The sequence below is a fragment of the Podarcis erhardii genome (assembly GCF_964252035.2).
Source record: "Podarcis erhardii genome assembly, chromosome: 7".
NCBI classification, from domain to species: domain Eukaryota; kingdom Metazoa; phylum Chordata; class Lepidosauria; order Squamata; family Lacertidae; genus Podarcis; species Podarcis erhardii.
In genome coordinates this window covers 63,371,445-63,385,011 of record NC_138511.1, presented here as the reverse complement: position 1 = coordinate 63,385,011, position 13,567 = coordinate 63,371,445, and the positions used below count along the sequence as shown (strand labels likewise).

General features: G+C 48.3%; 1 protein-coding gene across 3 annotated transcripts in view; it reads right to left on the bottom strand.

The window, feature by feature from the left end:
- Nucleotides 1–5,050: 5,050 nt before the first annotated feature.
- DLGAP3 (DLG associated protein 3) overlaps nt 5,051–13,567 on the bottom strand; it is a 183,628-nt gene continuing 175,111 nt past the window's right edge. For all 3 annotated transcript variants that reach the window (XM_081871849.1, XM_081871851.1, XM_081871850.1), the window contains 4 exons: nt 12,306–12,730; nt 11,053–11,144; nt 9,439–9,582; nt 5,051–7,248 (listed from right to left, as the gene is read on the bottom strand). In XM_081871849.1, the coding sequence (XP_081727975.1) occupies nt 7,030–7,248; nt 9,439–9,582; nt 11,053–11,144; nt 12,306–12,730 (880 nt within the window). In that variant the 3' untranslated portion in view covers nt 5,051–7,029. The remainder of the gene's footprint in view (nt 7,249–9,438; nt 9,583–11,052; nt 11,145–12,305; nt 12,731–13,567) is intronic.

Below are 13,567 nucleotides of genomic sequence, written 5' to 3'. Positions count from 1 at the left end.
AGTGTTGCATTTCTTTATAAGGCATCACTCTGCGGTGTTCAGAAAGGCTCACAGATAGATTGGCTACTTGCTTGCAGCAAGGCAGACATTTGTGGGATGTCTGGTGTGGGTCAGAAGGTTTAATGGCGGAGTGTCTCAGGCCAGAATGGGCATGAAAAGGATAAAGGGGTGTGTGTGAAAGGAAGGTAGAAAGGTGGGTCTGCATGCACTGAATGTTGGGAGCAGTAGGGTATTCCCCCACCCACAAATAATATCGCTTCATATACCCCACTAGATGCGACTCTTGGAAATAACCTTGACAATGAGCTATTTTCCCTACAGACTCATCACTCTGTTCTAAGACAGGAGTGGAGAACCCCTGGCCCATAGACTGAATGCAGCTCTCTAGGGTCCTCTATCTCACCCCGTGGGACTCTCCCCAGACCGTACCCCCTTCTGGCCCTGATCACTCCCCTCCCCAAGTAGGCAGGAATGTGCCCTTGAGCAGGGACAGGGTCTCTTGCTGCCCCTTATGCCAGGAACTCCTTCCTAGACCATTGGATGCCAAGTGTTGTCCTACAAGTATTGTTGAATCATAGCTCCCATCATTCCCAGCCACCATGACTGATCATCACTGTTGGTCCTGCTGGTTGGGGCTGATGAAAGTTGGGAGTCCAACAACATCTGGAGGACCACAGGTGTTCCCCATCTCTGATAGGTATGCAATGGCGATTGGTGCCCACTGGGACTGGTAGGGTGGAAGGCAAGGAGACTAGTAGTAGGTGGAGTCAGAGCCCATGACAAATAGAGCCACTGCCTCACTGGTTGTAAGTAAGAGGGCCGGCAGCTGGAGGCTGGCTGAGGCCAGGCTGAGGTTGGTGGGGCACTGCTGCCGTGGCCTCTGGTGGATGTACATTGACTGAAGGTATTCTGCGCGAAAAAGCTAGTCACCACTGCACCCAGCTGAAAGCAATGCACTTGGTTTACAAAGGCCCGAGGAATTTGAGCTCTGCTCATGCATTCGTTGAATGCATATAGACTTACAGTGTGGAAGGAGGATGGGGGGAAGCAAGGAGGCTGCCCCCCACAATGTCCCCTTTGCTGTGTCATCCACCCTTACCTTCCCACATTGATGGGGGAGGTCTGAAGGTGGCACACAGTCGCACACAGTTCCACTTGTGCAGGTTGGGTGGTTGGTGGTGCCAGAACTCAGAGACATTCTAGGAAGTTGAATGTTGGAAGATTCAGGAGAGACAAAAAAAGGTCCTCCATACAATTCACAGTTAGAGAAATTCAAGGAGGAGATGGCTATCAATGGCTGCTCAACTGGACATGTATGTTCTTCCCTCACTGTTGGGGGCAGAATGCCTCTGAGTACCACATGCTGGGAACCATGAGTGGGGCCAGTGCTCTTGCACTTAGGACCTTCCTTAAGGGCTTCCCAGAGGCATCTAGTTGGCCACTGTGAGAACAGGGTGCTGGACTAGATGGGCCTTTGGCCTGATCCAGCAGCAGGGCTCTCATCAGTGCTATTTTTCTAGAAAAGGAGGTGCTGGAACTCACACTCTTTCTCTTATAATGGCAATGGTTCCCACCTGAGAGGGGCTGGAATTGAGTTCCGGCTGAAAAAAAGCCCATCACATTCTTGTGATTTTACTCCATGTTGGAGTCAGGCAGTGACATCAACACAAGTCATGGGCCAGCATCCACCGTAGCTCCTGAGGTCAGCAGGCTAGAATGGAGGCTGCAGGCAGTGCATCCTCATGATGCTTCATCTCTGTCCTCTAACAGAGGGAGATGACTGGGAAGGAATGGGAGGAGGCACCCAGAGGTGCGTGTTGCTGCTGTTGCTACTGCCGCCCCCTCCCCCAGCAACCATTGCCTGAGGCAGATCACTTTGCTCTGCCTAACAGTAGGGCCAGTTCTGTACACGAGCCATGGGTTACTGCCAACCCCAGGTCATTTCTTTCCTTCCTCTTCCACAATGCATTGTGCTGCTTTATTGCATGTCCTACTTATCACCATGCGGTGGGTGTTTCCCCTTTTCTACAGTACCGGTCACCAAGGGTCTGATATGATGACAGAAGGGAACAGGCTGGGTTTCACTGAGCACTACGGAAAGGGGGAGATCTCAAAACTAGGATGCCATCTCTGATGGCATGGTGGGTTGTGCTTCTCTTAACATCCCATCCAGCCCTGGGAAAGTTGTGCAAAAAGAGCCCCCTGAATAGACAAGCCAGCCTTCCTTAACCTGGTGCCCTCCAGCTATTTTGGACTACCTGTTAGCTGGGACTGATGGAAGTTGTAGCCTAAATCAGCTTGTGGGTACCAGGCTGATGTAAGCCCCTTGAAAGCCATTGATTCATCTCATGCATATTCCAAGCACGTCACCTGTCCTAGATCAGCAGCAGCTGCCCTATTCTCTGTCCAAATAAGGACTGGGCATAGCCTGAATCAGGGCAGGAGCAAAAAGCCACCTGACAATCGGATAACAATGCCCTAGCATGAATTACAGTTCCTAATTACCTTCTCAGCTCACCCTCCCGGCATACTTGATGTGACAGCTGATGTTTGAGTCTGCATCTGAGGCCATGTCAGCTCCATCGCCGGATGAGCCATCCCACCAATGTATTTGTTTCCACTGGAACTGTGTGACACTGGACTCAGCCATCTGCTTGCGCAAGCCGGCAAAGGAGACCCACCAACACAGTGAATGACTGTCACTGGGTTCAGCTCAGGACTAGCTTTGAACAGGGGACAGAGCTTGTACTGGCTGAAGGCTGCACACTGGGTTGTATTCAACTTAAGTTTCATACAGGCTAGACCCATGGGCATCAATGAACCTAGATTAGTCATGTCCATTCATTTCACTGGGTCTACTCTGAGTATGACTAACAGTGGATACATCCCCCTAGCTCTATCTGCCGAAGTTTGCATGATGAAATATAGGCAGAGGGCATCTGCTTTGCATGCAGAAGGTCTGTGGTTCAATCCTCACTATCTCCAGGTAGGTCTGGGAATGCCCCTGGCCTGAAACCATAAAAAACTGCTGCTAGTCAGTGTAGATGATACTGAGTTAAATGGACTAATGGTCTGATGGAGTAGAAGAAAGCTTGCTCTGCTCACCACCATGTAACACCATTTTTGCCTCGTTCAAGTTGCAGGTTGCAGTGATGGGAGCAAGGCAAGTTGCAACATGACCACTATGCCCCTGACTCCTGAATATTTTACACACTCTCTCCCATGCACACATCTTCTGAAACTTCACCAGCCACTGTCTCCACTTTCAAGCTTAGCATTGCAACCATAAGGTCTAGAAACTTATTTCTCGGAAGATGGGAAAAAGGCTCAGCTCTGTGGCCACCTCAACACTCTGTGCTCCTCCCCAGCTCATGGATCCAGCCATTCTGTTGGTGGGCTGTTTATTTTGCGGTCACGTTTTTTTCATTGACCCAGTGGAAAGATTAACCCAATGGAAAGATACCCTCTCATATTCAACTTAAGCCTATGCTTCTCGGCCAATGCAATGTGAACAAGATGGCAACTGAGTGGGCAGGAACTGAGAAGATGAAGAGCTCCACTGCTGGTTCAGATCAAAGGGTGGGCACCTAGTCCAGCATCCTGGCTGCCACTGTGGCCAAGAAGATGCTTCTTGGAAGCATGCAAACATGACATGAGGGCAATCACCTTCTCCTGCTGTTGTTCCCCCAGCTACTGGTATTCTGAGGAAATGCAGGGCCATGATGCTTGTGTAGTTAGTGCTGGAAGGTCAGAAACGGCTAAGCTATTTCATGCTGGTCTGGACTTCTGCCTCAAGCAGGACTTAGGATTTCCTCCTAAGGTACTGCAAGGAGAACGTGGATGGGGAGACATGATATTAGAACTCATGGACATCCAATGAAGCTGAATATTGGAAGTCCTTCTTCATGAAGCACAGTTAAACTATGAAATTCTCTCCCACAAGAGGTAGTGATGGCCACCAACTTGGATGGCCTTGAAAGTGTTTTAGACAAACCCACGGAGGATAAGGCTATCAATGGCTACTAGCCACTGTGACTATGTTCTACCTCCACTGCTGGAGACAGTATGCCTTTGAATACCAGCTGATGGGAATTGCAAGTGGAGCTCAGGTATGGCTTGCAGGCTTCCCACAAGCATCTGGTTGGCCACTGTGGGAATAGGGTGCTGGCCTAGATAGGTCTCTGGTCTGATCCAGCAGGGCTCAACCCAGGGCCTCCCTCCAACCCAAGCACCCTGCCTACTCAATCAATCAATGGCCTTTGAGAGGCCTCCTCCATGCCTCCCGCCCCAAACCTTGAATTTGATTTGGGAGGGTGAGACAAAGCTGGTAATGGCCATTGGTGTTTTGCTAGGCCCTTTTTGTCGTTGTGAAATCAACTGTTGATTTCGCCATGAGGAATTGGATTCAAAAGTTCCAGCCTACGTTGATTTCCTCTGGCCTCCTTTTGGAAGGTTTTCTGTGGCATGGCAGTTCCAGTCTTGACATGTATTGGAAAATATCATCATGTCTCGTCCTGGAAGATAAAACAGCTGGAAGACCCTCAGGTGATCATCTCAAACAGGGATGGGCGACCTCTGGCTTTCCAGATGTTGGTGGACTACATCACCTCGGACCACTGGGTCAGGGGTGCCAACTTGAATGAAATATTGTAGGGGCCCAGGTAAGCCCTGCCCCACATAATTGATTGCATGACACAGTGCACGAACACCATTAGAATGGCAATGCCCATCATTTTTTGCGGGGCTCCAGCCCCCTCAGATATTTTATTCCAGTGGCCGAAGCCCCCACGGCCCCTAGGAGTTGGCTCCTATGCACTGGGCCATGCTGGCTAGAGCTGATGGTAGCTGAAGTCCAGCAACATCTGGCAGACCACAGGCTCCCCACCCCTGATCAGGTACAACCCCTTAATATGCACCAATTATTATGTTAGAAAATACAGCCACACACACAGCCACACACCCTGAGTACAACCCTTTAACATGTGCCAATTCTTATGTTAGAAAACACATGTACACACGTGACAGAATGGTGGGATCGCTGACCTCCTGGTTTTGAATCCTTGGTCAAGCATGAAGTTCACCTTAAAGCAGCTCATTGCATCTAAGCCCAATCTACTTCACAGGGTTGAAGAAAATGGGAGCACCTCAAAGCCACTCCTCCAGACCTGGTCTCTGATGTAGTCCTTCCCACATCATCCTGCTCCCCCACTGGGTTGCTGCATTACCAGAGTAGTGTAGGAGAAGTCATGAGGGGTTGTCAACGATGCTGCTCTCACATCATAAGAATCATTGTCATGGTATGATATATCCTCAACCTTCCAAATCCCAAAGTGATGTTTTCTGTTCCTCTTCTAGAAAATGCCATCAACCGCTCTTAGCACCCCATAACCGCACTTAGTAGCTTATTTTCGCTGTTTCTTCTTCTTACTCTTTGCTCTCAGTGGTAAGGGTGAAGAATCACGCCATCTATTTTCATGTTGATGCCCTTTTAATTATATATATATATATATGTAAATTAGTCCTGTTACTCTTCCTTTCTCTTAGCCAATGGCTTTCAAAACTGTGTCCCAGGGAACTTGGGTGCGTGTCTGTGTGGATCTGTTGATGAGAAGACCAGGAAAGGTGGATAAGCTTTCCTGAAAGATCTTACCCACCACCATCCTTCTTTCCTTGCAAAGTGGAATTGCGGAAGAAAACTGGGCCTGTTCTAGGGCCTAGTCTTAGTTTACAGTGGGTAAGAGGGAGGCCAAACAGATCTAGCCAGTACCCAACGTGAACTAAATGCGCAGCTTAGATCATTTCCCAGAATCCTTTGGAATGAGCAAAGGTTCCAAAGCAGGCAAATAAACATGGAGTGTTCCCTGAAGGAAGGAAGCTTTAAAAGCACTGCTTTTAGCCAAACCTAGAATCTAGTTCCTTTATAATCCCCCCTATCGGACAATTTGGCTCCTAGAAGATCCTTTCTCATAGGTGCAGCTCTTCTCTGAATCTGGCTTTCATTATCCTCCTTGAGCTGTAAAACCCATAATTCTATACAAGACGACTCCCTGACATGCTGTGCAGAGTGGAATTATGACTTCCCGAGTCTTGGGAATTGTGCTCCTGCTGATGCAAGAGAATGAGTCATTGGTCATTTGAGTGATATCACCACAGAAGAGTACAGCCAATGCTATTTTTTTAAGAATCCCTCATCAGGAGCATCAGCTTCCAAGACTCAGGAAGTTATAGATGCACCACTCCTCATGGAACCAGTTCCACCAAATGTTTATCAACCAGCAGACCTTCAACCAAGTTTCTGGGGCTGATGGATATGGTGGTGGCCACCCATCCCTCCAGCTATCTCCCTTGCTTCATCCAACTTGTGTATTGGTGTGTATGTGTTGGTGGTGGGGGAGATCTTAGTATATTTTGTGCGTGTAGGGTGTGGGGACTCAGGCTGCTGACACGGGACGGGACGGGGTCTCCTGAGGAGACGAGAAGGCTCTCGCCATCAGAAACACAGCTGTGGTCTTGGGCAGTTTCTGCCCTTCGGTTATATTTATAGAAGTACATATACATATAATATTTATAATATAAATATTGATGGGCCTCAAATCCGTGGATGCGGAGTGACGGGGTTGTTGATGGGGGCCCCGAGCCTGCAGGACAGTGAAAAAAGCTCATGGAAAGGGGGCGGGTTAAGGGGTTGTGGTGGTGGAAATGCCCACCAATGGGAGCAGGGGGCAAAGGTTATATAAGAAGAGAATCAGAGGAATAGAAGGGGGAAAGGTTCCGGTCTGGATGGACCAGAGGAGAGCAACCGGTGAAGGCTGGCAACCGCCACATCTTGCTATAAGAGCGACGAGCGAAGGACGCCAGTTTTCACATCTGTCTGGCTTCAGGTCCATGGATTGCAGAAGTTCTTGTTAAAAAATTCAGGGATTGCGATGAGGCCTAGAGTTGCCCTCCCTGGGGAAATGATGGGACACAGATCACAGTGGTGCTGTGTCTTCTGCACGTACAGGATGGTTAGAAAAGCGGCCCCTGCCCTCACAGTCTGGTCTGGGCCTCGGGGATGTAGATCTCAATGCTGTCTGCACTTTCGGTGGCTGAGCTCTGGCGGAAGGAGGCAGCCCTCTTGGCCGCCAGGAGCCTCTTGCGGGCCTCCTGCCTCTGCCGGTCCACAGAGTCCAGGGACCGGTCCTTCACTGGGTGCAGCCGGGAGCGTGGCGGCTTCTTTGGTATTGGCGGAGGCACCTTCTTTTCCTCCTGCAAAAGGACAGAGAGGGAGGGAGAGAGGGAGAAGGATGGAAGGCATTAGTGGGAAGGGAAGGACCCAAGACAGGCACAGCACTGGGGTGGCGACGGCAGCAATGGTGGAAGGTCCTTCCCTCCCTCGCCGTGGGATATTTACAATGCAGTCATGCCAACAATGCATGATTGCTAGATAGGCTCATGATGGGAGCTGAAGCTCACAGAGTTTTCCAGTAAGTTTGCTAGAAAGAACTCTGAGAGCCGCTTCCACTGGGTCCTGACATAGAATATCATCACCTGGCTGGGCATTTTGCTCTTTTACCTCATTCCAGCAATGTAGAACAGGCATAGGCAAACTTGGCCCTCCAGATGTTTTGGGACTACAATTCCCATCATCCCTGACCACTGGTCCTGTTAGCTAGGGGTGATGGGAGTTGTAGTCCCAAACATCTGGAGGGCCGAGTTTGCCTATGCCTGACTCCACCACTCAGACTCCACCTTAATCTAGACTTTGTAACTGAATTACCATTTTAAGCCTGCCTGAACAAAAGCAGCTGTATCTGTTACTCTTCATCAAGTATTCTGAGTGAGTAAATGCTTTTTTTTTTTTTAACCTTTTACAAGACTGTTGGTGTGATTATTGTTTTAAGGAGTTGAAAAGGCGGAAGTACCAGGAGAATCCAGTCTGCCTCAAAGCATCCTGGATTACTTAAACTAAAAGGCTAAAAGTAGCTTCCTTTTAAGCTGCAAAGGGATGCAGTCTGCTAAACTCACAAACATGAGGAAGGAAGGATAATATCTAATAAATATGTCCTCTAGCATCTATATATACACATCCCTACACTCGCTTCAGTATAATTCCCAGAGTCTGATAGTTTCAGTTTCTCTAGGTTTCTCTGTGTTCTTTATTTTTCCAGCTTTAAGTTCACCTTGCGAATTTCCCCCCCAAGTTCTCTCCAGGTGTCCTTTATAGTACACATTCATGATAGTTTGTGTTTGTGAGGGTATCAAAGACCCTCCAAGGTAGCAGTGATCCGGTAACCCTGGGAATGCATCGCAGGAAAACCAATAAAGGAGAACGATGTGTGGATGACCCAGCATAAACCTGCCACTCATGAAATATTATTGCATCAATGACACGCTGCAGAAAATGACAGCCCCCAAAAGAGCTCCAGTCTGGAGTGTGTGTGAATGCAAGTATCTGCAGGAAGGGAACAAAAGTGTTAAGAACGACGTTTAAATAAACAAACCGGAAATAGCTTTTCAGCCCAGGCTGAAGCTGCTTCCTGCCTTTCAATTCAGAGGGAATAAAGAGCTTTGTTGTTCTGCAGTTTTAATTTTAAAAAAGAAAGTAAAGAACAAAGGTTCATTAAAAATGCCCAATTATTTTGCTTCGACCAGCAATGCAGCTCTAGAGCCGCAGGGAGAGAGGAAAACAGCTGTGATGGCTTTATCTGAATCCCTCGTTCGAAATCTCACAGGCCACCTGAGATAAGGCACAGGGAGGGGTGCAGAACAGCAGTGAGCTCGGGTGAGAGGATGAGCACATCCCTGGCAAACATCTCCAAGGAGGGCTGTAGAGGCTGGTAGGCCAAGATGGGGTTGGAAACAAGCCCTGCCCCCACTCCAACCCCTTCACTCTGCACAGGACGCACAAAGAGGAGAGTGACATTGGGAGGGATGCTCTGCCCCATCTCTTCTGGGTTAAAGGGGCAACACAGGGAGTGCATTGGGTAATAAAAAGCATCCCCCCCTTATCACTAATATGTGCATACATATTTGCAAACTTTATCCTAGTATATGCACTTTTGTACACATTACTTAGCTGGAGAACTGCATTGCAATACCCAGAGAAGTGTGAATTTCAGAGGGTGGCTGTGTTTCAGTTTGCATATTGTTTCAGAAAGTGTAAATTAGAGAGGTGTGCCTTTAAATGCCAACAGTATTCGATTTCTCCCCCATCCCTAGTCCTAACCCTGGGCAACATTTTATTGTGGGGAAGCAATCCGGTCCTCCCTCTGAGCCTTCTGAATTCTAGTCAACTTGCTATCAGCCCACATGCACCTACTTGATGTAGAATTCCATTGGCCTGGGTGCAAGGTTACTTACTCATTTATACAGAACTTCCAGGGGCAAAGAACCCTGTTACAACATGCATTGGGAACCATCTGGGTCCCTGGTTGTCTTGCCCCCTTTCCCTCTCACCTTGGGCTCGATGGGTTTCCACCCATTGGCTTTGAGCTGGTGAAGTTCAGCAAACTTCATGCTGACATCCTCAATGGAGAGCTGCAGGAGGTCCCAGAATCCGGCCAGGTCCTGGAAAGTGGGCATGGGGAAAGCATTGGGATCCTGCCAGGAAGGAGAAGGAAGGAAAGGAAAGAGACTGAGCTGGTGTCAAAGGCTCCCTCCTGTTAGGAGGCGGAGATATATCTGGATGAGGACAAACAAGAAGGAAGGAATGGGGCAGGCAGTTGTGTGAACTTTCAATGTGGAATTGAGATACAAAGTCACACCTGTTTCCCCCAGGGTTCTGAGGTACACTTCACTTTTGCAGCATGAAAGGTTTGCATTTTGAGTAGATAAAAATGGCTTGCACTCTGTTCACCTTATTGGCAGGAGACAAGCCAGAGCAAGAACTAATGCAGAGATGCAACAAGGCAGCATTCTCTGAGAATGAGTAATCCTGTCATGTCTCTTCCATTTGGAAAGGGACCCAATCCTGCCCAACACACAGATATGGTAGAATCATCCACTTTCTGATGAAAAGGAGACAAAGCAAGGGCAGTGTTTCATTCAGAGACATAGCAGACCTTTGTGCCTACAAGAGTGCTTTTAACAAGCCTGTTGATTCACTATATTTTTCACTCTATAGGACACACCTTGTTTTAGAGGGGGAGAACAAGAAAAAAGAAATCTCCCCCTCTGTGCACTGCACCCCTTCAGCGAAGCTGCAGGAGAAATGGAGCCCCTTCCATTTCTCCTCCTGCTTAGCTGAAGGGGCGCTGCGCCTTAGCTGAAGGGGACCTACCCTTCAACGAAAGGAACCCGAAGCCTCTGGAGGCTTCAGGCAGCTATCTTTGAAGCCTCTCCAGGCTTCAGTGAAGGCAACCCGAAGCCCCCGGAGTGCGATGGGAGCGCTCCCACTGCGCTTTGGAGGCTTCGCGTTGCTATAGCTGAAGCCAAGGAGCCTGCATTCACTCCATAAGACGCACACACATTTCCCCTTAACTTTTGGAGGGGGAAATGTGCGTCTTATAGAGCGAAAAATACGGTATCACTTGTAGCACACAAGTACTGAGCTGCTTTTCATGTAACTTCTGATTTTTTGAGGAAGTGCTGTTGGTGCCCCCTCCCCAGCCACTTGCAGTAGAATTACCCTGAGCCCTGAAAAATACATGGAGCTGGAAGAGGAAGTGGGAAAGATAAGTCCCTCTTCCAACTTCCTCCCTCAGCTCTATATACTTTTCAAGGAAGAAAAATAGGTAATGATGCTCACCACCTCAATGAGGTGAATGAGGGGCAGAGCTCAGAGGATTTCTAGGCACCAAGCCAAGACTGTAAGGGCACCATTCTGCCCATGGGCATCTCATTGGCAGTCCCTGGCATACAGTGACACTACATCCTCGAGCTTGGCATGGTGATTTGCTGTTTTCAGCAGTAGCCTTTCATCCCTTGTAAAAATGTCATTCTCCCCCAAGAAAGACGGCCGAACCACCCACAGGTGACATCAAAAAGTACTTAATTTTAAAAGTGACAAAAGTTGGAGGACCTAACAACAACAACAACAAAATCTAGGCACACACAAGGAGATTCCCTGACCATGTTCTGCTGGCAGAGTCGGTAAAACTGCTGGACTTTCTGTGACATCAGGAGCTGGGCACTGCCCACCGCACTACGGATCTTCTCAAGGACTAGGGAGGTACACAAAGAAAATGAGAGGGTCAGTACCACATTGCTCCAGAGAACTCCCAATGCTGGGGAATTTCCATTGGTTACCAGAGTGTGACATTAACCATGTCTTTGAATTTAACATGCAGTTGTTTTTTCAATACAAAAAATAAAAATGACATCAATTGATGACAATTATCTGGATGGCATCAGTCAGGCAGGGAGCCTCTATTCTCCTCTGCTGTGTTCTGGAGGAAGACCCCTGCTCTGAAGTTGGTATTTGCATTGGGAGGAAATTTCCCAAATTTGGCGCTGATAGGGGCTAACTTTATGCCCTGAATGTGGGCTCCCCCAAGTCACCTGATTGGCTAATGTAGGATGCAGGATGCTAGACTACACAGATCTTTGGTGTCATCCAGTGGGGCTCTTCCTTTATCATTATGACAACAAAATTACAATCATATAAATCTTACATTCCAATGAGGGATGGACAAACCTGTCTATTTTGTTTCCCCCTCAGTTTCTCATTTTTCCAGTTTCAAGCTTCAGCTTGCTACATTTTCACATCAATTTGTAACAGTTTAAAAAAGTTCTCACAAACATTAATCAGCACTTTAGTATACATTTATTCTAATATACCTAATTCTGTATGCAAATTTGCTTAATATACACGTTTCCTCATATTTGTTATTTTCATGAATGCATTTTTACGCATACTTCCCCCCAATGTGATTTGATTTTTTTTTTAATACGCTGCCTTCCCAAAATTTAGCGAAGTGTGAATTTTGAAAGATAGTTGTTTCATTCTGTCTATTGTTTCAGGGAAGCGCAAATTAGAGAGGTCTGCATTAAAATGTCAACCGGACCAAATTTATCCCCTGTCCCGAATTCCAATAGACATTTCCACAACACTCCCCCATCAAATAAAGCAAGCTAGCATTTCTCCCTGACATGGTAGCGCTCTCTCTCTCTCTCTCTCTCTCTCTCTCGCTTTTAAAGAACACAGAGGAACAATTCACAGTCCAAAGACTGCTGCAGTCCAGCAACAGATTCTTCACGTGGACCCACAATTGTATAGCTTGGTTCCCAACCCAACTATATCTGCCAGACTGTGCCAGCTTGTAAAAGGAAGCTGGCAGCCCCAGATGGGATCCCCCAACCCACAGCACCCGGCGGAGACTCACTCTCTTCCGGCAGATCATAATCTTCAGCCTCCAGTTCCATCTGCTGGCACCAGCCTTCCATCTTCTCCACCTCCGCCTGCAACAGCTTAATGAACCACTCGCCATCCCGGTGGCAGGGTGATGCTCGGCCAGAATCGGGCAGGCTGCGCGACCCCCTGTCCATCCAGGAATCCTGGCGCGGCACTTCCACGGTGTCGTACTGCATCTGGTAGTCTTCCCGGTAGGCCCACTGCCCTTGCGTGTGCACTGTCTTGTACACCGAGTATTGCCGCGTGGACTCCGGCTCCGAGGAATGCCGCTGGAAGGAGCGCCCAAACTGAAGGGCCTTGTCCTCTGTCGCCACCGTCAGCCCCGCCAAACCCTCCAGCTCCAGGTCAGCCTGCACGCCGGCTGTCACACTGTTGGACCGCTTGAACCGAGCGCGCCTGTGATAGGGAGGAGAGAGGGTTTGGTCCCTTGCAAGGGCTGCAAAAACCAACCAGCTTGGATTTGCAAACACTAGGTCCTGGGTTCAATCCCCAGTGACATCTCAAGGTAGGACTGGGAAAGGCTGCCCGCCTGAAACCCTGGAGAGTTTCAGTATCAATGGACAGCTCCTGGCCAGTGTCAACAATACTCAGCTAGATGGACCAACTGTATAAAGTGCTATCCTATGTTCTTACAGGTATGAACCCTGGAAGTTGTGCTATACAAACAGGCAGCCCTGTTTAGGGAAGTTTTTAATGTTTGATGGATTACTGTATTTTAATATTTGTTGGAAGCCACCCAGAGTGGCTGGGGAAGCCCAGCCAGATGGATGGGGTATAAATAATAAATTATTATTAGTATTATTTCTACTACTATACCAAGTCAACTTGCTGGTCCGTATTGCTCAGTATCTATGAAGAAGGTCTGGAGGCTGCAGCTGCTGCCAGGTGGTTATACAGGACAGTGGGAAGGGACCATATCATTCTCATCTTTCTAACTTTGCACTGGCTGCCTATTAGCTACCAGGCCCAGTTAAAGATGAGTGCTGGTGTGTAAGGCCCTATATGGCTTTGGACCCAAGTACATAAAGGAGTGCCTCCCCTTTGCTTTAAGATATTCAGGGAAGCGGCATGGGGTGGGGCCTACTTGACAGTGGCTCCCCATTTATGGAACTACTGCACTGCTGAGATTAGACTGTCCCTGACATTGCTATTGTTTCAGCTTAATTTGAAAATGTACTTATTTCACCAGGCATTTAGTGGCTGGCTGTGGACATTAACAGAATGATTTGCTTG